We start from the raw sequence: 27,701 nt of genomic DNA, 5'->3' as shown, positions 1-27,701 counted from the left end.
GAAAAGCCCCAATCCTCTAATTCTGCCTTAGTCTTTCCTATGACCAGCTCCAACCTGAGGCTACTGAGGGGCTGCTGGCCACTAGGAATCTCATTCACATGCAGCAAGACACATCACTTTGGATTTCAGGAGTTGCATGCCAGAAAATGGGAACAAAGAACAAATATATATTTCACAATGTCATAATCTGCTTTTGAGGCTAATCACCAACTTTGGCACATTAGACACCATATTCGAAAAACTTAGTGTTGTATACATTGAATGCTCAGTCTGTTTTCAATGTTTTATTAGTCATTTCTACAAAGAATAACAGTCAAGGACAAAAACTAAAAAAAAAATTAAGCATTTATACTGTAACGACCAAATTATTTTCAACGAAAACATCTCCCCCACAAACATTTCTGGGTATAAAATTTCTCTCCCCTGATATCATAAGTCCATGGGTAAGTTATACAACTTCATGAGCAGCCACTGGAATGTGTTCTATATGCAATGAGTCTATCCTTTACAATCTGTAGCATGGTGTTAACACCACCAACCTCTACGGAAGTTTAATCTGAGAAACACGAAACTCATCCCCCCTGAAACTTGTTGTTATGTCTCTTGCCTGGATATTGCTGAGGTCACATCTAAACATTACAGAGAAATTACTTTTCAGTGTTAGTATTGAGAATAATTGTATTTCTTCCAAATAACTGATTTCCTTTCTCTTTCAGCAAAGTGAGTTGAACATCTGGGCAAGGCTTCTCATTCGTAACTGCAGTTTGAAAGCTTAGGGACAGATTGTGATCCACTCACAGGACTCGCCTTTGGAAGGGCATTATTTCCTGTTCCATTTTATCTTCCAACTTTTGGTTTATCTTTTTTCTTTCTTGAACATTTCTAATTTATATTACTGCATTATCCTTTAACTGTTCTTGTAAACACTTTTAGAACAATGGAGAGTATCATAAATTTTTTTAAAATTTAAACAGGAAATGTTTTAATATTATTTGAATATTTATACTTTATGAAAATAGATGTTAAACTGTAATACTTAAGGAAAAATTTAAAGTCTCAACGACTGTCTGAATAAGTGGGTGTTTTTTTCAAAATAATGTCAAGTGCCTGGTAAAGTGAAAAGAAACCTCTTGTATCAACATCAACTTATCCTGAAAGTCATCACCTAAAACTTTTCTTAAGCAATGACTTTCATATGACACTGTGCTGCTAACATACCATAATATTAAAATGCTGTCTTTTCCCAAAAAGCAAGCATAAACAAGTAGTTAGAAAAAAGAAGCACTTTGGCCAAACGAGTTCAAAATTTAAAATGAAGGCTGGGCACGGTGGCTCACGCCTGTAATCCAGCACTTTGGGAGGCTGAGGCAGGTAGATGACGAGGTCAGGAGTTTGATACCAGCCTGACCAACAAGGTGAAACCCCATCTCTGCTAAAAATACAAAAAAATTAGCAGGGTGTGGTGGCACCTGCCTGTAATCCCAGCTATTTAGGAGGCAGAAGAATCGCTTGAATCCCGGAGGTGGAGGTTGCAGTGAGCTGAGATCGCATCACTGCACTTCAGACTGGGCGACACAGTGAGACTCTGTCTCAAAAAAATAAATAAATAAATATAATCAGCTGAGCTGTTTAAAGACTCTGAAGGAATAAGTCAGTCCTGGGAATTAGGCAACAATGCTCTGGTGTCTGTGCAGGAAAAACACTACATATGAACCTAACTTGCAATAAGGTCCTTTTGGCAACACGATTATTAAAACAAACAAACAAACAAAAAACCCTTCTATCATGAGTCTTGCCTTTTAAAAGGCTATGGTTAATGACTATGAATTTTTTTTTTTTTTTTAAGATGGAGTTTTTGCTCTTATCATCCATGCTAGAGTGCAGTGGTGCAATCTCGGCTCACTGCAACCTCCACCTCCTGGGTTCGAGAGATTCTCCTGCCTCAGCCTCCCGAGTAGCTGGGACTACAGGCGCCCTCCACCATGCCTGGCTAATTTTTGTATTAGAAATTGTACTAGAGACGGGGTTTCACCATGTTAGGCAGGATGGTCTCGATCTCCTGACCTCGTGATCTGCCCGCCGTGGTCTCCCAAAGTGCTGGGATTACAGGTGTGAGCCACTGTGCCAGCAATCACTATGAATTCTTACAAAGACTCCCATTCTACAAAATGGTATTATAACAATGCCTGAGAGATACAAGATACAGAATGAAAAAGAGGAGAAAATAATAAAGCAATCTTTTCTATCAGTTGCTAAGAAACGAGCAAAAAAAATTAATATTTTATTAGCTTTGAAAAAGCTTCATGTACTGTTAGAATGACTAGAAGAATCCTTCCCCCATCCATCAGTGCATCTGTTCCCCACGTAAAGCATGCCTACATACAATGTTCTAAGTACTGGGGACACAGCAGTGGTGTTTTAAAAAAAAAAAAAAAAAAGCAGGCTGGGCATGGTAGCTCAAGCCTGTAATCCCAGCACTTTGGGAGGCCGAGGCGGGTGGATCACAAGGTCAGGAAATCAAGACCATCCTGGCTAACATGGTGAAACTCCGTCTCTACTAAAAATTCAAAAAATTAGCCGGGTGTGGTAGCGGGCGCCTGTAGTCCCAGCTACTCGGGAGGCCGAGGCAGGAGAATGGGGTGAACCTGGGAGGCAGGGCTTGCAGTGAGCCGAGATCTCGCCACTGCACTCCAGCCTGGGCCACACAGCGAGATTCTTTCAAACAAACAAACAAAATAAAAATGTAAGGCAATTTACAGAGTTTAACTGAGCAAAGAACAATTTGAGAATCGTGCAGCTCCCCAAACCAGAATAAGTTCAGAATGACTCCATGCTGCCATATGGTTGGAGGTTTATGTTAATAAAAAGGAAAGTGATGCACAGAAAATGGGAATGAGGTGCAGAAACAGCCCATTGGTTACAGCCTGGCATTTGCCTTATTTCAACCTGGTTTGAACAGCTGGCTGCTGTGACTGGCTGATACTCGGTGATTGCTGAGAGATTATGTCTCCCTAATGTCTGTTTACACATCCAGTTAGGATGTGTAAGTCCACTATGTATCAGGAGACCTTTAGGAAAAACAAAAAATACGTAAGGAGCCAGCTTTAGGTTAAACTTAAAGGGGGGCAGAAGTACGCAGGGGCTCCGACCATAGGGACATGGGCATTAGCCAACGATTGCACTGATGAACTCACATGAGCAACTGGGAAAAGGGCTCTGAGAGGGAAGAACACAGTTCTTGAAGGAATACAACAAAGGAACCTGAATAAATGCAACTACTTAAAATTCCATTTGGAGGCCAGGCACCGTGGCTCACGCCTGTAATCCCAGCACTTCGGGAGGCCAAAGTGAGCGGGATCACCTGAGGTCAGGAGTTCGAGACCAACCGAGGCCAACATGGTGAAACCCTGTCTCTACTAAACATACAAAATTAGCTGAGCATGGAAGTGCATGCCTGTAATCCCAGCTACTCAGGAGGCTGAGGCAGTAGCTTGAACCCGGGAGGCAGAGGCTGCAGTGAGCCAAGACTGTGCCACTGCACGCCAGCCTGGGTGACAAGAACAAAACTCTGTCACAAAAATAAACATAAAAATTCCATTTGACTTCTGTTTAAGCCTTTTATGCTTTTCACCAACACAATTCTAAGTAGAAAAAGTAAACTAAAACAAATTAGAATCCACATTATTTCCAAGATTTCTTCACTTGTTTTTAAATAGCAATTTCCCACTAACAATATCATAAATGTAGATTTTTTTAAAACTGAATTCTTAAACAGAATTCCTAGCATGGAATATTTCTACCTGATTAAATATTTAAATTTTAATATTAAAATATTAAAATGCAAATAATCTAGTACTTCCAAATAAAACAAGTATCTCAAATATTAAACTATCATTTCTTTAAAAGGACTTTTTGAAATATACCACACTTTTTATAGAAAGGCGGGCTGATCACCTGAGGTCAGGAGTTCGAGACCAGCCTGACCAACATGGAGAAAGCCCCTCTATATTAAAAATACAAAATTAGCCGGGCATGCCATGCCTGTAATCCCAGCTACTTGGAAGGCTGAGGCAGGAGAATCGCTTGAACCCAGGAGGCGGAGGTTGTGGTGAGCTGAGATCGCCCCATTGCACTCCAGCCTGGGCAACAAGAGTGAAACTCCATCTCAAAAAAAAAAAAAGTGGCCGGGCGCGGTGGCTGAAGCCTGTAATCCCAGCACTTTGGGAGGCCAAGACGGGCGGATCACGAGGTCAGGAGATCAAGACTAGCCTGGCTAACACAGTGAAACCCCGTCTCTACTAAAAAAATACAAAAAACTAGCCGGGCGAGGTGGCGGGCGCCTGTAGTCCCAGCTACTCGGGAGGCTGAGGCAGGAGAATGGCGTAGACCTGGGAGGCGGAGCTTGCAGTGAGCTGAGATCCGGCCACTGCACTCCAGCCTGGGCGACAGAGCGAGACTCCGTCTCAAAAAAAAAAAAAAAAAAAAAAAGTGGATACATTTCTGGGAAGAGGAGACATTAAATACCATAAAAGTCAATGTTCTGTTTTTTGAAGGTTACTGCTGGTGGGGCTCAGGGAATTCCACCTCAAAACATGACTGTAAGAGATAAAAATTTGTACCCCCAATATGCCTTTTTGCATAAGGATTATTTTGAGAAACAGCAGAAACTGGAAAAGCTCTGAAAACAGAAAATAAGTTACCCTTTTGTAAGAGAAATTTACACCCATAAAGGGAATCTCCATTTGTAAAGGTGTCTCCATCTCTGTACCAGAAAGAAAGGGATGGCTCTAAATCTAAACTAGAAACTCTTCTCAATGGGGAAGGCACCTACTTAAATCTGTGCAACAGACTTTACCCTTGTTTAGACATTTCCTGATCACCTCCCCATAACAGGTTTTCTCTACACCTCCTCTGTTTCTGTAGACATGTATTAAAGCCACTTCCTAGATATTTACAGGCATCTCTTTAATTGCACTTCCCTTTATGGCATTTTGCTAAATCTACTCTCTCTGTGCTCTATAAAAGGAACAAGAAAGCCTGGATGACAGCACATCTGTTGACAGCATGGTTCACTTGATAGTTTAAGTCCAGTGTTGAGAGCTGCTGTTTAGAAGAAAAGATTCTTTTCAAAACATTACTGTTCATTGACAATGCATCAGGTCATCCAAGATCTCTGATGGAGATGGACCAGGAGATGAATGTTGTTTCCATGCCTGCTATCACAACATCCCATCCTGCAAACCATGGATAAAGAAGTAATTCTGACTCTCAAGTCTTATTTAAGAAATAAATTTCTTAAGGTTATAGCTGCCATAAATAGTGATTCCCCTGATGGAGCTGAGCAAAGTAAATTAAAAACCTTCTGGAAAGAATTCTCCATTCTAGATGCCATTAAGAATACTTTTGATGCATGGGAGGAGGTCAAAAATGTCAACATTTACAGGAGTTGAGAAGATGATTCCAAACCTCATGGATGACTGAGGGATCAAGACTTCAATGGAAGTTAGTAACTGCAGCTGTTGCAGAAACAGCACGAGAACTAGAATTAGAAGGGAAATCTGAATACTGAATTGCTGCAATCTCATGATAAAACTTGAATGGGGCCAGGTGTGGTGGCTCATGCCTGTAATCCCAGCACTTTGGGAGGCTGAGGTGGGCAGATCACAACATCAGGAGTTCAAGACCAGCCTGGCCAACATGGCAAAACCCCATCTCTACAAAAATACAAAAATTAGCTGGGCATGGTGGCACATGCCTGTAATCCCAGCTACTCAGGAGGCTGAGGCAGGAGAATCGCTGGAACTCAGGAGGCAGAGTATGCAGTGAGCCAAGATTGAGCCACTGAACTCCAGCCTGGGAGACAGTGAGACTCCGTCTCAAACAAAACAAAACAAAACTTGAATGGATGAGGAGTTGCTTCTTATGGATGAACAAAGAAAATGGTTTCTTAAGACGAAAGCTACTCCTGGTGAAGATACTATGAATGTTGTTTAAATGAAAAGGGACTTAGAATATTACACAAACTTAGAGAGGAACTGACCCCAATTTTGAAAGTTGTACTGTGGGTAAAAAGCTATCAAACAGCATTGCATGCTGCAGAGAAATGAAAGGAAGAGTCCATTGATGCAATCAGCTTCACTGCCACCTTAATGTTTATGATTCTCTAAAGGCTCAAATGATCATCAGCAGTTTTTAGCAATAAAGTTTTTTTTTTTTTTTTTTTTTGAGACAGAGTCTCGCTCTGTCGCCCAGGTTGGAGTGCAGTGGCACGATCTCAGCTCACTGCAACCTCCACCTCCTAGGTTCAAGTGACTGTCATGCCTCAGCCTCCCGAGTAGCTATGATAACAGGTGCATACCATCATGCTCAGCTAATTTTTGTATTTTTATTAAAGACAGGGTTTCACCATGTTGGCCAGGCTGGTCTCAAACTGCTGACCTCAAGTGATCTGCCCTCTTCGGCTTTCCAAACTGCTGGCATTACAGGCATGAGCCACCATGCCTGGCCACTAATTTTAATGAAAATATGTATGCTGTTTTTTTCAGACATAATGCACACTTAATAGACTACAGTATAGTGTAAATATAATTTTTATGTGCACTAGGAACCCAAAAAATTAGTGTGACTGCCTTGTGAAATTCACTTCATTGCAGTGGTCTGGAACTGAACCTGAAGTATCTACAAGGTATGCCTGTACTCTGGAGATTCAGTTGGTATTCCCTAGGCATCACTCATGTATACATGAAGTATATACGTTAATAAATTTCTGTTAGTCTTCTCTTATTAATCTAACGTTTGCCACAGGTGTTCCTGCCAACTGAGAACTTGGGAAAAGTTATATTTTCTCCCATGCTAAAACTAACAAGCCACTGGAAATGAATGCAAATAAAAACCTTTTTGTTTTTCTCGTGGGTATAATTTCAAAACATTCTGATGGCAGCCATTGGCTATAAAACCTGTGTACAACATTCAGTGTATTTTAACAAAGCTTAATAATTAATGAACATCCTATGTCATTAATTTATAATAAATCCAATCTGTTTCAGAATTTTCAAATGCACTGCTTAAGATTCTGTCCCAGTGGTAATTAGCTAACAGTGACAGTCTTTAAATTCCTTTATTTGCATTTGTCATAATACACTTTCCGGACAATCTAGTGAATGTTCAGTGAGTGACTCTAAGGGTTGTGGCAGTGGTCAGGCTATCTGATTATCTTCCCTAATGAGTGAGGAGCTTTTCTCATCATTAGAATACATGTCAGAATAAAGAGACTTCCTGCATTAGACACGAATAGGTAGAAAATTTTGTAATTATGATTATTTTTACCATGAGGATTCCCAACAAATTTTGATAATTTGGTTTTCTTCCTTATGTCGATATGGAGGTACTGGATAAAATATTGATTTAATTTGGTAAATATTATTGTTATAATTTGGTAAAATAACATGAACTTTTATTAAAAAAGCAACTGAGTGCTTGCTTGGACACTGAAGAAATAGCTCATAGTATTTAGCCAAAGCTGTTTATGACTGATACTTATATAAACAAATACAGATCACTTAATTTTGACTGTAAGTGTTCATTAAGAGAAATTAGTCTTTCTGAGGTGGGCTTTTTTTTTTTTTTTCCTTTTTTTGCTAGTTTTGCAATTATGCAAGACATCAGTAAAGTTGTTCCTTTTCAATATCTCATCTCCATATTTGCATTTCAACCTCTTGGTACCTTGTCTACCCAGGAACATGGAGCTCAGAGGCTCTTCCAAAACTGCCAAAGGCTCCCAAAACAGGTATTTAGTAGGGTTTACCCAGTCCCACAAATGATGAGCCAGCTGCCACCCATCAGAATTCATTCATCATTTGATCTATTAAGTCCATCAGAATAAAATGTTAATTTAGATTTAAATGCTCATGAAGACTTAACCCTACCCAAATGATCAATCTATCTAGCTAGTTGCTCTCTGTCTGTCTGTCTGTCTATCTACCTATCTACCTACCTACCTACCTACCTAAGACAAGTTCTTGCACTGTCTTCCAGGCTGCAGTCCAGTGGTGCAATCACAACTCTCTGTAGCCTTGACTGCCTGGGCTCAAGCAATCCTCCCACCCCAGCCTTCTGAGTAACTGGGACTACAGGCACGTGACACTATGCCCAGCTAATTTTTGGTAGATATGGGTCTTACTATGTTACCCAGGCTGGTCTCAAACTCCTGGGCTCAAGTAATCCTCATGCTTTAGCCTCCCAAAGTGCTGGGATTTCAGGCATGAGCCACCAAACCTGGGCAACACAGCAAGACCCCATCTCTTAAAAAAAAAGTTAGCCAAGTGAGGTGACCCTCACCTGTAGTCACAGCTACTTGGGAGGCTGATACAGGAGGATAGCTTAAGTTCAGGAGTTCAGGACTACAGAGAGCTATGATCACGCCACCTGCTTGGGTGACAGGCCAAGACTCTGTCTAAAAAATGAAAATAAAAAACATCTCCAGTTACCTTTCATCTAAAGGTCTACTTGAGATGTTAAATTTGGCCAAGAGAAGAGACACCAGGAGACAAAAATTGCCTTAAACTTATGCTACTCCTTAAAGACTATATAGTACATAGTCATGAGTTTAGAACTACCTTCACCTATAGCTGAACTATTCCTTTCTGGATCCTTGGTCAGACAGTCTCTCATCTTTCATCTAGTGTGTACTCTGAATAGGAATATTGGACATGTGCTTCCAAATGTAGCAACGAAAACTCTAGAAATATGAGGAATAGACGGGTAAAAACAGCAATATGTGAATATTAAAAGAGTTATAAAGAACAACATTATATAATGATAAAAGGGTCATTTCACCAGGAAGATATAATAATTATAAATATATATGCACCCAATATCTGAGTATCTAAATATATTAAAGCATACAACAGAACTGGAGAGAGCAATAAACACAATACAATAGTAGGAGGAAATCTAAATTTCCCACTTTCCATAATGGCTATAACAACCAGACAGAAAATCAATAAGGAACAGGGGACTTGAAAAACACGATAGACCCATGGTCGGGCGCGGTGGCTCACGCCTGTAATCCCGGCACTTTGGGAGGCCGAGGCGGGTGGATCACGAGGTCAGGAGATCGAGACCATCCTGGCTAACATGGTGAAACCCCGTCTCTACTAAAAATACAAAAAACTAGCCGGGCGTGGTGGCGGGCGCCTGTAGTCCCTGCTACTCGGAGGCTGAGGCGGGAGAATGGCGTGAACCCGGGAGGTGGAGCTTGCAGTGAGCCGAGATCGCGCCACTGCACTCCAGCCTGGGCCACACAGCCAGACTCCATCCCAAAAAAAAAAAAAAAAAAAAAAAAGAAAAACACGATAGACCCAATGGACCTAACAGACATGTATAGAACATTTCACCTCATAGCAGCAGAAGTGCTATGTTCCAGGATATGTGCCAAAACAAGTCTTAATGAATTTAAGAAGACTGAAATGACAGCAGGTATTTTTTCTGACCACCATAGGATTAAAGTAGAAATCAATAGCAGAGAGAATACAAGATAATTCACAAATATGTGGAAATTAAACAATATACTCTTAACCAATGAATGGGTCTTTAACAACCAACAAATGGGTCTGAATATGTTACCCCAAATAATCTTTATTTTATGGATTTTGAGCCAAATGCCACCAAGAATCAGCAGACTCAATATGAAGCTCTAAAATCAAGGCACAAATTTTCTTCTTGTAAAGGAAATTTATATTTAAATAGAAAATTTTCATTTGTAGAGATATCCCCCTCTAATTCAGTAGGGATATGATGACTCCTAACTCATATCAATGGAGAAGACGTCAACGTAAATGTGCATAAAAAACCTTACTAAATAACCCTTATTTATTATACTTTTCCTGGTCCATTTCCCATAACTTGTTTACCCAGCCACAAAGCCCCAAGCCTCTATTCCTTTGTTTTGTTAAATACAGTATTTAAGCTCAAATTCTAAACACCCATTTAGGTTACTCATAGCTGTGTGCTCCCAAGTGTACATGCATGATGCACATGCTAGTAAACTTCTGTTTGTTTTTCTCCTGTTAATCTGTCTTTGGAAAAATTAAGCTGGAAAACCTGAAATGAGTAGAGAAAAATACTTTTTACATTCCCTATAGGGAAATTATAAAATACCTTGAGACACATGAAAACAAAAACACAACATACCAAAACTTATGAGATGCAGCAAAAGCAGTGCTAAGAGGAAAATTTATAGCTATAAATGCCTACATTAAAAAGAAAGAAAAACGCCAGTCAAGGTTGCTCATGACTGTAATCCCAGCACTTTAGAAGGCCAAGGTGGGAGAATTGCTTGAGCCCAGTAGTTCAAGACCAGCCTGGGAAACATAGGGAGACCCTGTCTCTACAAATAATAATAACAAAATTAGGTGGGTGTGGTATGCGTCTGTGGTCCCAGCTACTTGGGAGGCTGAGGTGGAAGATCACCTGAGCCCAGGAGGTCAAGGCTGCAGTGGTCCATGATTATGCTACGGCACTCCAGCCTGGGCAACAGAGTAATACCCTGTATCAAAAAGAAGAAAGAAGAAAGAAGAAAGAAGAAAGAAGAAAGAAGAAGAAGAAGAAGAAGAAAGAAGAAAGGAGAAAGGAGAAAGAAGAAAGAAGAAAGAAGAAAGAAGAAGAAAGAAGAAGGAAGAAGAAGAAGAAGAAGAAGAAGAAGAAGAAGAAGAAGAAGAAGAAGAAGAAGAAGAAGAAATATTTCAAATAAAAACAAAACATTATACTTCCAAAGAGCAAGAAAAAGAAGAACAGGGTGTAAAGTTAGTGCAAGGAAGTAATAATGATCAGAGCAGGAAAAAAAGGAGAATATAAAAATACTGGGTAAAAAAACTCAATGAAACAGTAAAAAAAGACAAAATCGACAAACCTTCAGCCAGACTAACTAAAAAAGAAAAACTCAAAAAAAAATCGGTGATGAAACAGGAGATATTATAACTGATGCTACAGAAATAAAGGGGATCATAAAAGGTTACTATGAACAATTAAATAATTATATGCTAACAAGCTGGATAACCTAAAAGGAGGAGATAAATTTGTAGAAATACAGAACCTACTAACATTGAATCATGAAGAAATAAAATATCTGAACACACATTTAAATAGAAAAAAGATTGAATCAGGAATAAAAAAAAAAAATCCCCCACTCCCTACCACCCCCCCACTAAAAAAGCCCAGGGCAAGATGGCTTCACTGGTGAATTCCACCAAACATTTAAAGAATTAATGCCAATCTTTCTCAAACTCTTCCAGGAAATTGAAGAAGAGGGAACACTCTCGAACTCAAATTATGAAGCAGTGTTACTCTTACCCCATAGCCTAAGACACTGCAAGACAAGCAAATTATAGGCCAATAACCCTGATGAAGACAGATGCAAAAATACTCAACAAAATACTAGCCATCTGAATTCAACAGTATATTAAGGGAACAAATGAGATTTATCCCTGGGATGCAAGAATGGTTCAACATACACAAGTTAATAGATGTGACACACCACAGTAATAGAATGAAGGATAAAAAAAAAAAAAAAAAAAAAACATGACCATCTCAACAGTTACAGAAAAAAAACCTGACAAAATTTGATACCCTTTCATGACAAAGGCTCTCAATGAACTAGGAACAGAATAAAATTTCCTCAAGATAATAAAGGCCATATATGAAATCTCATAGCTGATATCAACTCAGTAGTGAAAAACTAATACCTTTAAGGTAAGGAACAAGGCAAGGATGCCCACTCTCACCACTTCTATTCAACACAGAGCTAGAAGTCCTTACCAGAGCAATTAGGCAAGAAAAAGAAATAAGCACTGAAAAGGATGAAGTAAAACTGTGTTTGTAGATGACATGATCTTATTTGTAAAAAACTTTAAGAATCCACAGAAAAACTAGGACTAATAAAGGAATTCAGTAAAGTTAAAGGATACCAAATCAACATACAAAAACTAGTTGCATTTCTACATACTAACAACAAACTATCCAAAAGGGAAACTAAGAAAACAATCCCATCTACAATAGCATCAAAAATTACTTAGGAATAAACTTGGCAAGGTGATGAAAGACTTGTACGCTGAAAAATTATAAAACATTGATTAAAGAAATTTTAAAAGACACAAATAAATGGAAAGATATCCCATGGTTATGGATTAGAAAACTTAATATTGTCAGCATGTCCACACTACCCAAAGGAATACATAGATTCAATGGAATCCATATCAAAATCCCAATAGCATTTGTTACAGAAATAGGAAAAACAGTCCTATAATTCATATGGAACCCCAAAGATTCTGAATAGTCAAATGATCAGGAGAAGGAACAAAATTGTAGGCATCACACTTTTCTATTTCAAAATAGATTACAAAGCTATAGTAATCCCAACAGTATGGTAATGGAATAAAGACATACAGACAAATGGAACAGAACAGGGAGCCCAGAAATAAGCCCACAAATATATTGTCAACTGATCTTTAACAAGAATGCCAAAAATACACAATGGGGAAAGGATAGTCTCTTTAACAAATAATGCTGGGAAAACTAGATATCCATATGCTTAAGGAAGAAATTAGACCCATAAACAAAAATCAGTTCAAAATGTATTAAACACCTAAATGTGAAGCCTAAAAGTGTAAAACTTCTAGAAAAAAAGATAGGGAGAAGGTTCATGACAGTGGTCTTGGTAATGATTTCTTGAACATGACATCAAAAACACATGCAATAAAAGCAAAAATAGATCACTAGGACATAAACTATAAGGCTTCTGCACAGCAAAGAAATCAACAGAGTAAAAAAGGAACCTACAAAATGGGGAGAAAATAACTGCAAACCATATTATCTGATGAGGGGTTAGTATAGGATGTACAACATTGTGCCCATGGTTAATGATCCTGTATCATACACCTTAATATTTAAGAGGGCAGATCTCATGTTAAGTATTCTTACCACAATGAACAAAACAGAGTTATAGTATATTATTATATTGGCATAACTCAAGGAAAGTAATTTAGCAATATTTATCTATTGTCATGAAAAAGTTCAAAATTGTTGACTCCACAATCCCACTTTTGAGGCACCCACTTTTGAATCCCACTTTTGAGAGACCAACTGAATGAAAAGTTGTAAGATGTGGAACAAGTCTTATACCTAAAGACATCCATTAAAGTAATACATGTAACTGTAAAAAAAGCAAAAGCAGTAATAGTCAATGGGGGACTGTTCCTTCCATGGATTTTTATCTAACCAGTGAAAATAAATGTATTTTAAAGTAAGTCAGTACCATAGATAATTGCTCATACAATATTTAATAATAATTATTTGATTATCAATATGCACATTGATGCTGAGAGGGAATACATGAAAATTGCTAAAGCTGCATTAGGGTGAAGAGATTATGGACGGTGTTCCTTTTTTGTTTTTGCCAAAATTTCTGTAATGCTATGTTATATTTGGATCATTAAAATAAATACATTTACTTATTATACACATGAAGCACTGTTTATAAAAAGATGCTTCGAAAACAGACATTTTTCTTAGTTGAAACTGGTTTATCTTCCTAATTCGTCACCTAAAAAACAGTTTACATATCATAGAAAACAAAAGGAAACGAGTCAGCCCTGTAGTTTTTCATGTGGAAAGACTGATTTCTTCTAGGTTAGAAGGGTCCTCTGTCATGCCCCATCCTTCAATACAAGCAAATTTACAATTTCCTGGGCTGTGACTTGTAGAATGCAGCCTCACCTGCCATCCTGGGACTAGACTTTTCCTGTGGGCTGAGGTAGCTGTGGAGTTGCTGTCATAATAAACACCAGAGTGAAGCCACATCTAAGGTTTATCTGAAGATTTTTTTTTAAATTAACTGCTTTAAATCCATAGCACACTTAATTTAATAGTTCCTGAGGAATACAGCCCTCCACTAGACCCAATGATAACACATGATTTTCATTACACATGTCCTAAGGTATATGGACCTCTTAGGTTCCAATAACAGGATTTCAATCAACTCAGTTGCTATTGGGTATAGCGAGTGTAACTTATACAAAAAGTCTAAAACTCTCTACACAGCTGACACAATTAAGAATTTCTGTCTTATTCCTAACAGCTCCATTTGATTCCTAACACCCATTGTACACCTTAAAAATATTTAAGAAAATACACAGTCAAGAATATAATTAAGAAGTATTTAAGAAAACTCCAAACTCCATGTTTTATAACTAAGAGAATTCTCACTTACATATAGCTACATTCATGTAGAGAAACAGCTTTTGCTTATTGATGATTTCACCTAATTTGAATCCAACCAAAAATCCTGAATGACATATTTAATTTTTACCTTGCATGACTGAAACGTTATTACTGAATACTTACATATTTAAATTGTGTATTTCACTTATGAGAAAAGTAAAAATACAAATTTCAAGTTCTCAAAGCAAGAAGGTTCAATAAAACGTTATATAAAAATGTTGATCTTTGACTATAACTGTTACGTTAAAGAGAAACATGAAACCTTTGCATTGTTAATATTGGTTCAAGTAAGTTGAAAGCTTAAATATTAACATTTACCTTCCTTGGTCCTTCATCGCATGTTACTTGCTATTCAGGCCACATGAGTTTATTGTCTGTGATATTAGATACGCACTTATGTAACCTAATGGGTTATGATCCAGAAATGGATTAAGGCAATATCTTTTAAAATAGAATATGCCTTGCAGCAAAGTATCCTCTGATTGAGAATACTGATGCCTTTAAGGATTGTTTGGGGTATTCTGAAGAAAACTACGTGTCAACACATATAACTGGAAATATAGTGGAATTTACTTATACGCTTTTAGGGTTTTCTCTCTAAACACTATTAGGAGTTTTAGACTTTGGTGAACAAACTGCCTTGGGTTTTAAAAAGTAGAAAAACTCTTATTTATGCTAAGTAGTCATATGCTATTGGTTCAAATCCGTATTCTCACATATTTAAAAACTTTAAGTTTTAAAAGGCCAATTGCCTTGTAGTTCACTTAAAATGTATTTACTTATGTCACCTTAAGGCTCTGATTAAACATTGTTAGGATGGTATATCAAGCCAGGCATAGTGTCACATACTTGTAGTCCCAGCTACTCAGGAGGCTGAGGTAGGAGGATCGCTTACTTGAGCCCAGGGGTTCCAGTCTAGCCTGGGCAGCATAGTAAGACCCTTCTCTCAAAAAAAAAAAAAAAGAAAGAAAAAAGAAAAAAGATGGTATACCACTGGTTGCAATTTAGTACAAAAATTTCAGTTCAGAGACTAGTCACTAAAGAATGACTCAGTGAAATGCTATGAGAAAGGATTGGTGGCTTTTAATGTATCATTTATATCTTAAACTATAAACGGTAAATCTTAGAACTTGGGCATTTTTAGGTTGTGTGACAGTGTGTATTACCATCTCAGTATTCTTCCTGATTTAAGTTTCTGCCAGTTCTTTCATTTTATCTCATTTCTAGAACAGACACAGCAGATTTTTATGTTTAAACTTAACAACTCTTTGCCTGGACAGCATGGCAGATTCATGAGCAACACATTTCCTAGAAAAAGAATCTCTAACTTCTGTCCTTGATATGCCCCTGCCGGTGCTCTTTGCCTGTGAATACCTAGGTGGAGGGCAAGTTAAATTCCATTTAACTGAATATACTTTGAGGTCTCAGGAGGTTTAGGTGAGTGGATGATGGTATTTAAAACTTTAATTTTATAGGCTGGGTTTGGTGGCTCACACCTGTAATCCCAGCACTTTAGGAGGCTGAGGTAGGTGGATCACCTGAGCTCAGGAGTGTGAGACAAGCCTGGGCAACATGGTGAAACCCTGTCTCTACTAAAAATACAAAACTTAGCTGGACATGGTGGTGCATGCCTGTAGTCCCAGCTACTTGGGAGGCTGAGGTGGGAGGATCACTTGAGCCTGGGAGGCAGAGGCTGCAGTGAGTCAAGATCGTGCCATTGCACTCCAGCCTGGGCGACAGAGTGAGATCCTATCTCAAAACAAAACAAAACAAAACAAAACAAAACAAAACAAACAAAAAAAAAAAAAACACCACACACACAAAAAACAAAAAACCCTTTAATTTTATTGATGCATGTTTCAAAGACCACCTATTCTAAATATCATAAGGCTCAGAAGAGTAAAAAGTTTTGAAAATCAAAGAATCATTTTCTTTGAGGAAATTTCCACCAGATTTTTATGCAGCATAATTGTAGTCAATTAATACATCTTAAGAGTTTGATCCCATATCATTTAAAAGGCATACCGTATACATAATGATATTTATGAAGAATTAAAATACTAACCAGAAATACACAATTTTCATTTATTGAATATCTACTGTGTTTCAGAATGTATTAAATGTTTAAATACCTTGTCTCATTCAATTTATTGCTCACAGTAAGAATACATAAAGACTGCATGTTAGGAAACATTCTCCATACTCTATAGAAATGGAAACTGAGGCTCAAAGAAGCAATTTGTCAACATAAATGGCTAAATTGTGAATAAAATCCACATCAAATTGACTTTAAAATCTATTATCCTAATCACTAGGCTACAATGTTTTCTAAAGAATTTTTTTTTCAAAATGTACTTTAGTTTTTTCACTGTTTTGCTGGGGTGGTTTTTCACCCTTAACTAGTATTTTTGGCAAATACAGAATATAAAGTCAAAATTTAGAATCTTTTTAAGGAAAGAACTTGCATTGTGTTTAGTTTATATTTGACTAACACTGTATAATTTGCTTTATGGGTTACAGATCCTTTTCTTGTGCATAACTTACTTGATCATCTTAAATTAGAACCATTTTATAAAGGAGGAGACTGAGGCTCAGGGAGGTTAAATGCGATTTGCCTGTGGTCAGGCAAACATGAAGTGTTGGAGCTGTTTTGAAATCTAGTTTTCTGACTTTCAAGTACAATATTCTGTCTTCTTGGTAAAGGTACAGAGGCAATGTAAGTTTGAGAACAGCTAGTGTTCGAGTGCCTTGCTTAACAAGATTTTTAGCTTCTAAAAAATATGCCAACCATAAAATTCCTGGTAAAGGAGCCTGAGTTGGCCATACCGCACGACCATCATTGTGTATGTGGAAGGGGCTGCCCCTCCCGCAGTGGCTGAGCAGAACGCTGGCCTCACCCAGGCTTCAGACAAAGAGAGATGTTATTCAGTCTGTGACCTGGCATTTCACCATGAAATTATCTTTCTGGAGTATTCAATTTAACTATCTTTCAAGAAGGAAGTAAACTTCCTGATTTTTTCTTTTCTGCTTGAAACATTGTTTGAATCATCTATGATAACAGAAGATATTAACATTGCATGCTGACTTTCTTTTCTTCTTCCAAAAGTTAGAACAAACCAGTAGTGGTCTGTTAACTACAGTAGTTATACTCATCCATGGTTTTACTTTCTGAGGTTCCTGTTAACTGTGCTCAACCACAGTCTGAAAATTGGTGAGTACAGTAAAATAAGACATTTTTGAGAGAGAGCGAGACCACATTCATGTAACTCCTATTACACCATATTGTTATAATTGCTCTATTTTATCATTAGCTATTGTTGTTAATCTCTTACTGTGCCTAATTTATAAATTAAACTTTATCATAGGTGTATATGCCTAGGAAAAGACATAGTACATATAGGGTTTGGTACTATCCACCATTTCTGACATGCACTGGGGATCCTGGAACCGTGGATAGAAGGACTACTGTACAAAAACAATTAGCATGTTTCACTGCAGTGAGACTCCTGATTTTATATAAAACTGTATCTTTTTGGTCATTTTGTTTGTCTTTTAACAAAGAGAGTAGGTGTGGTCTCTCCTACATTGCTGTCCTATTGAAAACTAGGGATGAATTCATTAATTTGATAATTAAGTGCCTACTGGTTGCCAGGCACTGTTTTGGGTGCTTGGGATACAGCAATGAACAAAACAGGTAACATTCCCTGCCCCCAGTGAGCATATATTCTAGTGTGAGGAAAGACAAACATTAAAGCATCAGGTAGTGAAAAGTGCTTAAGTCAGACCAAACAATGACGGAGAGCATTTTTTTGTCTAGAGGAGGTCACGTGTACCTTACTGTTCATTATTCCACAGCAGCTTGATGGTGAAAACAGGTTCTGCTCCCACAACCATGTGGACCTTCATGAATGAGCAGCAGGGCTGCCGTATGTCGAGTACACACACAACTGTGAAGTGTGCAGAGGACAGCTCCCCCTGCACTTCCACTGAAATTTGAATTTATGGAAACATGCAGCTTCTATGTTCTCTACTTTTGCAGGAAATTGGAAAACTAGGATCAAAATCAATCATACAAAAATTGAGTATTTTAAAGCCACTTATCTAGGAGTTTTTGACCAATTATCTGGATTTTTAAAAAATTCTCCCTTCAATTTTAAATTTCTCTATTGGACATTTATCCAGTTTTCTTACTGAGTAACCTCTATTTCATCTGACAGAAGCAATCCTATTTTATCACATTCAAATGATAATGAAATTCAATGCTTATGCATCAACTATGTCTTATACTAATGCTTGAAAACATATGTAAACATGCTTTCTGCAAAGAAAGATACGTCTCCATAAAACAGAATCATTAAGTGCAAAAAAAAAAAAAAAAAAAAGGAAGGTCAGTTAGCCGATCAAATACTAGGCAAGGCATTTTTACTCTTCTTGAATGTATATACAACCCTGAACATTTGAGATTATTCCATTGTTTAATGATATTGACACAGTTACAGAATTTAAATAACCTGTCTGAAATCACAGAACTAGTAAATGTCACAGCTAAAAGACAAATTCAGATCCAACCCCAAAGGTATTTCTAATATGTTGCCCAGACCAAAAGCAAACCACTTATTCACACTAACCCATCTTCTAACAGTTGCTGGATACTGGCAACTATATATCTTACATACCTCTCCTACATCAGATGTAGGAGGTGTGTTTTTATAACACAAATTTGCAAATGTTATCTGTGAAAATGAAGATTTATGCTTTTAAAAGGCAAATAATTTAGTGATTAAGGCAGCTTTATTATTCTAAAAATTAAACTTGATAGAACATCCACATAAAGAAACTTCTAGAAAAGAAAATAAAGTGATAAAAGTTACTCCCTGAAATGTAGTCTATAAAGTTCCAATGCCTGTATTTTCTCTGTAAAGCCTATGTGTGACTCACTGTTTACATAACATGAAAATGAGAGCATTCTGGTAAGGGAAGACATAACTGGGCAGCACAAATAATGTTTCTGATAAAAAACAAAACAAAATAAAAAAAGCAATAACTAGGCAAGATGTGATCTTTCTTTTTAATAAGCAAACAACAGCACTCCCCAAATACACCTCTCTAAATAGAAAAGCAACCATTTTTTCAAAAACCCCGATCTGATCTAGACACAAATATTAAGAGGGCTAAGAAATTATCAATAAATTATATGCTGAAATTTTTTTTGGGACAGCAGCATAATTGTCTATGTTTGTCTAGTTTGCTACTGTTCAGCTTCTCACTTTGTTTTTGTCAAAAAAAGAAAGAAATACGGAAAATAGAGAATGATGATGGTTTGCCTTTAATTTTCAAGGAAACTATCACACGGCTCTAGGACGTGAAGGCAGAAGTATAAATCCATAGTTTATATAGCAAATATAATTTTATTTAATTACATTCCCACTCCTTTTTCTAAGGACATGAAAACAATGATTTAAAAAAAAAAAAAAAAAAAAAACCAAGTTCTATTAGATTTCCTACTCTGTACTTCCACTTGTTACAAGTATTAATTTGTCAAAATGGATGTAAAGATTGCCTGATTACTGAATGTCCTTATTAAGGTTTTCAAGACACATTTTGAGCCCAAGAACTTACAGTCCAGTTTAGTGCCTTCCATGCTAAAATCCTTCTTTCTTGAATATCCTGCAACATATCTGCATGTCTCCCTCTTCTTGCTTTGCGTCCCTCAGCCAGGCAAAGACCAAATATCAGTGAAGGGGCCGTTTAATCATGCTAAGTATTATCTCTCACACAGCGTGAGGTAGCTCAGGAGGAGAGCAAAGGGTGGTGAGACATACGACTCGACAGCCCCTGTTTTTAAACAGTAACCGTGTTCACTGAACCAAGCAAAAACTGGGAAAGGCGTCTGTTCAAAAAAGCCAGTGAAGCTCAAATGGCTATGTGCTGGGAGTAGGGGAGGCTCTTCCTGGTTAAGAAATGGTTGCTAAACATCAGCTCGGTCTCAGGGATTCAAACTCAGAGACCTCAAACAGAATGCACATTAAACATACATTAAAAACTTAATTGTTTACCAAAATCATCTAAATATTACATACTATTTCTCCAGACTTTCTGTCTTTGGGCTTCCTGATGCATTAACAATGTCATTTAAAACCCTGAGGGTTATGGCTGATTTTGTTCCCATACTAAAAGCATCTGAAAAAGGCGATCATTTAAAATCAGTCAGGCAGAGTGGCCTCTGTTCTCCCTTCACTGCTGAGAACAGACACAGAGTCACTGAGAAAGTGTATGGAATGACGTTTAGGTGCCCTGTTCAGAAGGTCCAAAAACTTGACTTGCTTTTAGCAAGTTCTGAATAATTCTGAAGGCTTTCACAGGGGAGAGGAAGAAGCAGTGAATTTAAATGCTAAAGTTTTAGAAGTTATTTCTATATACGTTAAATATTGGTCCTCAGAGTTTATCTTTTTTTTTAGTCAGTGATATATTGCATTGTAAACTGTGAACTCAACATGTCTACCACACTTTTGACTTGGGATTATCTTTAAAAGGGCTTTTTGTTTAGGGTCATAGAGTGGGAACCGAGGAGAAAGGATCAGGTTAAATCCTTGCCCTGCCCTCATAGCATTTAAAAACATGTGACCTGGGGGCCAAAACACTTTGATTAAAACCAATTAACTTAATGAGTTTGGGTGAGCAGTGGGCCCAATGTGAAAAGGAAAACACAATTTTTAGAAGAAAATAAAACCTGCCAACCCCCTCTGAACTAGCCCCTTTGAGCAGTTGGACCTGACCCAAAAAAGAGACTGGCCACTCATGGTTTCTAAGACGTGTGAGGGTCAAACGCGGGCACTGGACTTGGCAACTAACCTTGTTAATACCCTTGGAACTACAGACTCCTTAGGAGGAGCCAGTGGAGTGCCAGATCCAGCCCAGCACCACCCCTACAGCCCCAGGGACCCAGCATCAGAGGGTATGACCACCACTCCCCACCCACTCCATTTTCAAAAGTAGCCTATATAGACACGGGCAACACCTCGCGTGCACGACTTCTCCACCTTGGTACTACTGACTTTTTTTTTCTTTTTATCCTTCTTATGGTACTGATACTGACATTTTAGACTGGATAATTCTTTGTTGTGAGTGGCAGCTGAAACTTATTGATCATCTATTATGTGTCAGATATTATTCTAAGGGCTTTTGCACAGATGAACTGGTCTACTCTCACAATAACCCTATTATGACGCCAGTTTTACAGATGAGGAAACTCTGAGATACAGAAGAACTGTTGAAGATGTTAAGTGGCAGACTCTTAATCCCTATACAGATGCTGCTCAACTTACAATGGGGTTATGTCCTGATAAGCCCATTATAAGTTAAAAATATTGTAAGTTGAAAAAGCATTTAATACACCTAACCTACTGAATATCATAGCTTAGCCTAGCCTACCTTAAATGTGCTAAGAACACTGACATTAGGCTACAGTTGGCAAAACCATCTAACACAAAGCTTATTTTATAATACAGTGTTGAATATCCCATGCAATTTATTTAACACTGTACCCAAAGTGAAAAACAGAATTGTTGCATGGGTACTCAAAGTGTGTTTTGTACTGCATGGCTATGTACTATGGCTTTCACACCGTCACAAAGCTGAAAACTCCTAAGTCGGGAACTGGCTGCACTATGTTCCACTGTAGCATCTACCCTCCCTCTAAGTAAGGAGGTGACTTCTCACTTCCGAGCAACAAAGGCATTCAGGCCAGTGCTGCCTGCTGATGGGAAATGACTGGTACCACAAGGAGAGAAGAAAGGCAGGGAAAGACAGAGGACATTGTGTGGAGACAGTGCACCACTCTTCCCTTAGGAAAAACAGTTTTGTTTTTTTTTAAACTAAATGGTGGTGAATTCATCCAGAAAAACAGCTGAATGCCAACAAGAGAGAAAAGAGAATAAAGGTTTTTGTATATGACAAGTGGCTCAAGCCAATTTCTTGGTCCCAGTGCATGCAGCAGTGGGTACTGTCAATTACGCCTTATCTTAAACTGTACACTGCACAGTCACTGTCGTAGAAACAGGCATGATCCTAAATCATTCTTGGTATTTTCTCAAGATTAAGGTATCAGCTTATCACCCCACTTTTGGTTTCATTCTCTTTTCTTTTCTTTCTTTCTTTCCCTCCCTCCCTCCCTGGTTTCCTTTTCTTCCTTCCTCCCTCCCTCCTTTCTTTCTTGCTTGCTTGCTTTCTCTTTCCTGTCTCTCTCTCTCTCTCTCTCTCTCTCTCTCTCTCTCTCTTTCTTTCTTTGAAGGTCCCACTCTGTCACCGAGGCTGCAGTGCAGTGGTGTGATCTTGGCTCACTGCAACCTCTGCCTCCTGGGCTCAAGTGATCCTCCCATCTCAGCCTGTCGGGTAGCTGGGACCATAGGGGCATGCCACCATGCCCAGCTTTTTTTTTTTTTTGGTAGAGAAGGGGTTTTGCCATCTTGCCATGTTGCCCAGGCTGGTCTTGAACTCCTGGCTCAAGCAATCCTCCTGTGTCAGCCTCCCAAAGTGCTGGGATTAGAGGCATGAGCCACTGTGCCTGGCCTGGTTTCATTTTCAATATACTATATAGCAAAACGACTTCAGTGCTGGATACTGGCAGATGGATGAAGCCCAAACTGATAGCTTACAATTTAATGTAAAGAAATGGAAATCAAGGGGAAATAAAAATTGGTTCAAGTCAAGATCACACAATAATCCCTAACAAATATAAAATACAATAAACATTTTGTAATGGGAGTTGGCAAATTATAAACTTGACTACAGAGGAGTTCAGGGAGAACTCTGCGGGTCCACATCCTCCCCTTTTGTGCGTGAATTCATTGCCTACTTGCTTTCTTCAGAGTCGTTCTAACCCTGCTCTCTAGTCAAGTTCATGATTCAACAGCTCTTTCCTCCATTCTTAAGGCTATGTTGCTACCCTTGAAACTGAAGAAAGCCTTGTCTTGCCCTAGTAACACGTGGAGGCTGTTCACATCCTTTCCGATTCTCTCTCATCAAATCTGCAATCTGACACCTTGCTCTTTTTTGTTCTTTCTTCTTTCCTGTTTCTCCCTCTTAGCTTTTGGCTACTAATAGAGAAACTGGTTTTTGTAAAACAGGAACTCTGAAGTTGCAGCAAGAATTCCATGAGGTTATGAGATATGCAGTAGTATTCCTGCTTACTGTCTCCTCCCCAGCTTTCCTGAGGTATAATTGGCAAATAAAAATTGTATCTATTTAGGGTGTACAACATAATGATGTGCTCTACATATACACTATGAAACAATTACCACAATCAAGTTAATTAACGCTTCCATCACCTCCCATAGTTCTCATTTTGTGTGTGTGGTAAGAACACAAGATGTACTCTCTTAGCAAATTCAAGGTATACAATATAGTATTGTTAATTATAGTCACCATGCTGCACATTAGGTTTCCAGAATTTAGTCATCCTGCCTGAGATTTTGTACCCTTTGGCCAACATCTCATTTTCCCCACCCTCCTCTGCTTGCTTTCAACAAAGCTTTATTCCACAAAGAATTGTGTCCTCCTGCATTCTTTTGTATTCCTTAGAACACATCAGAGGTGGCAGGAGTAGAAGGTGTGTGTGTGTGCGTTTTCGTGTGTGTGTGACAGTGAACGTAAAAATGAAAAGATGAAGATCTAGTTGTTCTACCAGATAACTGAAAGCATATGGATAGGCTAAGCACTTCCTCTGGAAAAAAAAAAAAAAATGCACTTACAGTGTATTCTCATTATTTACAAGAATTTAACATTTTTTTCCTTGCAGAGTTTCACATATTTTACACTAGAATCACATATACTAAATGTCGTTATCATCATTATCAAAATGGTACAGTTTAAACTCTTGGTGTTTGGTAGAATTGTGTTTATCTAACATAAATGCCAGGGAGCTTGGCTATTGTTATTTTAAGAGGCAAATGCTGAGAAACAGATTTCACTTATGTTTTATTTATGGTTATAGAAAAGTAAAAGCAGAGATTCATTTTATAAAGAAGATGGTGCTTTTTTTTGCTGAAAAATTGAAAAGCTAAAAGCACACATATAATATACGTTATTAAAGGACCCTGTTCACCCAGGCTATCATTTGCTCCAAGCTGATTATGATCACGGGAGGTCTTACTTGAACACATCTGAATTGTCTCAAATTCCAATGGCAGCCCAGGAGTACTGCAGCACATCACTTGCTCTGGACTCCCTTCTTAATCGTAGTTCTTTATTTGCCATTGCTTTTGTGTTTGAAAAGTAGTAAGTGGAGCTTTTGGAGGGTTTTTGTTTGCTTTCAACATTTACAATGTAATCTGGCACTCAGGTTTTACTTTCCTTCTCAACAGTTATCTTACTCTCTTTTCTTTTTCCTTTAGAGAGTCTCTAGAGGACACACTCTTCAAGATGCTGGAAAAGGAAGTTGCTGGGGTTTTTTTTTAAGCCCAAGATTTATAGTACCTTGGACAGTGACAAAAGCTACCCATGCTGTTTATTTAGGAGACATTCACTTGATTCAGTTACCAACGTACCCTGCATGTGATTGTTTCTCAAAATCTGCATTTACATTACCCTGGAATCTTGCACGCAGTCCTCAAATTGCAGAAACATCTAAACTTCACAAAAGCAGACAAAACTATAACAAGAGATACTTTTATTTTCTATATTAATACTTTTCTACTCTGCCTGTAATCAAGCCTTCCCACTCTTCTTCCTACCCTTACTACAGGCATATCACTAGCTATGACTGGCTTTCCTGTGGCACTTGTGAGACTCATACTGGTTTAGGGATAATTACAATGAAGCCACTTTTAAATGTTTATGATTGAAGCAAAAGTTCTTATGGAACATTGCAGCAAAATCAGGTTGCCCAGTCTGGATTATTGGGGCTGAAACCCGGGAAGAGTCAAACGCTAGACTCTTTCTAGCAACAGTCAATTGCTTCTTTCAACGGAAAGAATTTCTGCCAAAATACTATTTCTCAACCATTTTTTTTTTTTTTACAACAGCTCAAAGATTTAATTGTCCCCTTTCACATGGGAAACTTGTAGTCAGATATTATCTGAACTCGCTACCTTTTCCTGTTAATTTCTACAAATTAATTACAAAGTATTTCAGAGAGGATTTCACTGATACAGAGGATTAATGGGAGAGCCAGACAGCTGGAGTCCTATGTTAGATTAGAAATTAAAATAAGGAACTTGACCTACTTTCAAAAGGGACATTTGTTAATTTCCTTAAACCAAACCAATGTAATCTTTCAGTTATTTGCCTTCAGAATGTGGGGCTAAAATACCTGTGTCATCACAAGGAACAAAAATACATTATCCGTATGTATAAGAAACTCTTGGACAAAATATCTTTGACTTTAAAAAACACACATAATTTGATGTTTCCTTTTCGGTATATCCCAGGCTATGAACTTCACTCATTGCTCCCAACCACTAGCCCTAGATAATACTCTCTCCTTAGTGAGTAGCAGCCAGTAATGCCACAGTGAAACTGGGGAATAGAGGGAAGAAAAAAGTCAAGTCTAATATACCCAAAAGAAGAAATTCTTCCTTATAACCTAATTTGCATGCAGCCTACTTGACAGCCTAGGCTCAAACCAGCATTACCACTTTGCTTCCAGCTTTAGCCTACCAACTCATTCCTATAACTTGTCAGATTAGTCTCCCTTGAAAAACAAAACAAAACAAACAAAACAAAACAAAAAACAAAACAAAAACAGCTCAAGTAGCTCATCATTCCCCTGCTCAAATCATATCTTCCAAGTGCCCACTAAATCAAGGTCACTGCAATGTCTTTCCTTCTACTTTTCAAGAATTATTTCCCATTCCCAGATATCCCATGGTTTTACAGAATGTGTGTACTTGCTATTCCTTTAACATGCCTCATGATTTCCTTGTCTATTTCCTTCTTTCATGCTGGCTCTTCTTTCCACCTGAAATGTCTCTTCAATCATCTCTGTTAAATCTTCCAAACACATCAAGAGCCAAGGTACATGCCCTCACCCTCCCTAAAGTACATCTCAGTTCTCCCAAACAGAAGTGTTTGTCTTCTCTCTATAGAAGCCACAAACACATTGTGGCTAACACTAACAGCATTACCACAGGAGGAGAGGGTTATCACACTCATCTGTTTAGTCCCTGAAAGGCTTTGTGTATAGCTCAAGAAACGCCCTGAACTGCAATGGCCTACCTTCCAGTATGAGTCAATTCCAGTGGCACTGGTATATAATAACAAGCTGCAATCTCAAAGTTCAGACATAACTGCTTTAAATATTTTAGTATCTGTTCTTGTAGATTTTTTAAAGTATAAATATGTACATGTGTATAATATAAAAATGGGATCTTCCATGTAAAACTATTTTAGAATCTGTTTGATATCTGACATCTTCCATGTAAAAAGTATGTTTTTAAAATGCCTTTATTAATGGCTGTATAATATTGAATTGTAGGGAAGCACTAACTTATGTAGCAGATTCCCAAAATTAGACTGTTTCCAATTTTTCAATGTTATAAAGCAAGGCTGCCTATAGAGCTGTGCAAACTTTATTCAATGTCTGAAGGGTAAATTCCTCAAGAGGAATTTCTAAATCTTTGGTTAGGAACATTTAAAAAGAATTGTGATATATTTTGCCAAAGAGAACCCTTATTGCTTCATCCTGATTGATGGTAGTGATTCATTTACTAGTGTCTCTCATTTACCAAATGCCTGCTGTGTTCCAGGAGCTGTTCTTCAAGACTCTTACATCCACTGGATGGAGATAGATAATATATGAGAGAACAGGTTAATAAATCAGATCAATATTATGAAAAAAACAATATTGGGGGTGGGAGGAGATGTTTGTGGGGGTGGTCAGGGAGGGCCTCTCTGAGAAAGTAGCAGTACAGGTTAAAGAGGACTCAGTAATTCCAAAAGCCAAGAAATGAGTGCTTCAGACAGAGGGATGAGTAAGGGCAAAGACCCTGAGGCGAGAGTGAAAATGAATATTAAGAGGGTGGAAAGAAAGTCATTCTGGGTTAAAAAGTGAGAAAGAACAAATGCAGGGAATTGTAGTTCATATTAAAGATTTTATATTAACATCAACAGGAAACCTTTGGCAGATAAAAGGCTTTTTTTTTTTTTTTTTTTTTTGAGACGGAGTCTCGCTCTGCCGCCCAGGCTGGAGTGCAGTGGCCGGATCTCAGCTCACTGCAAGCTCCGCCTCCTGGGTTCACGCCATTCTCCTGCCTCAGCCTCCCGAGTAGCTGGGACTACAGGCGCCCGCCACTGCGCCCGGCTAGTTTTTTGTATTTTTTAGTAGAGACGGGGTTTCACCGTGTTAGCCAGGATGGTCTCGATCTCCTGACCTTGTGATCCGCCCGTCTCGGCCTCCCAAAGTGCTGGGATTACAGGCTTGAGCCACCGCG

At 38.2% G+C, this 27,701-nt stretch overlaps 1 protein-coding gene across 16 annotated transcripts in view; it reads right to left on the bottom strand.

Annotated features, from left to right (window-relative positions):
* MAP7 (microtubule associated protein 7) overlaps positions 1–27,701 on the bottom strand; it is a 212,321-nt gene that overhangs the window by 104,954 nt on the left and 79,666 nt on the right. The window contains exon 1 of one of the 16 annotated variants that reach the window (XM_009206026.4): positions 19,894–22,424. The exons of 13 other annotated variants lie outside the window; for them this stretch is intronic. In XM_009206026.4, coding sequence (XP_009204290.1) covers positions 19,894–19,915 — 22 coding nt within the window. In that variant the 5' untranslated portion in view covers positions 19,916–22,424. Of the gene's footprint in view, positions 1–19,893; positions 22,425–27,701 lie in introns of those variants that run through there. 2 more of the 16 variants (XM_009206021.4, XM_003898130.3) reach the window with 2 other exon arrangements.

Source organism: Papio anubis, chromosome 6, assembly GCF_008728515.1.
Source record: "Papio anubis isolate 15944 chromosome 6, Panubis1.0, whole genome shotgun sequence".
Taxonomy (NCBI): Eukaryota; Metazoa; Chordata; class Mammalia; order Primates; family Cercopithecidae; genus Papio; species Papio anubis.
Note: the sequence above shows the minus strand (reverse complement) of the source record. Positions and strands in the feature narration are given on the sequence as shown.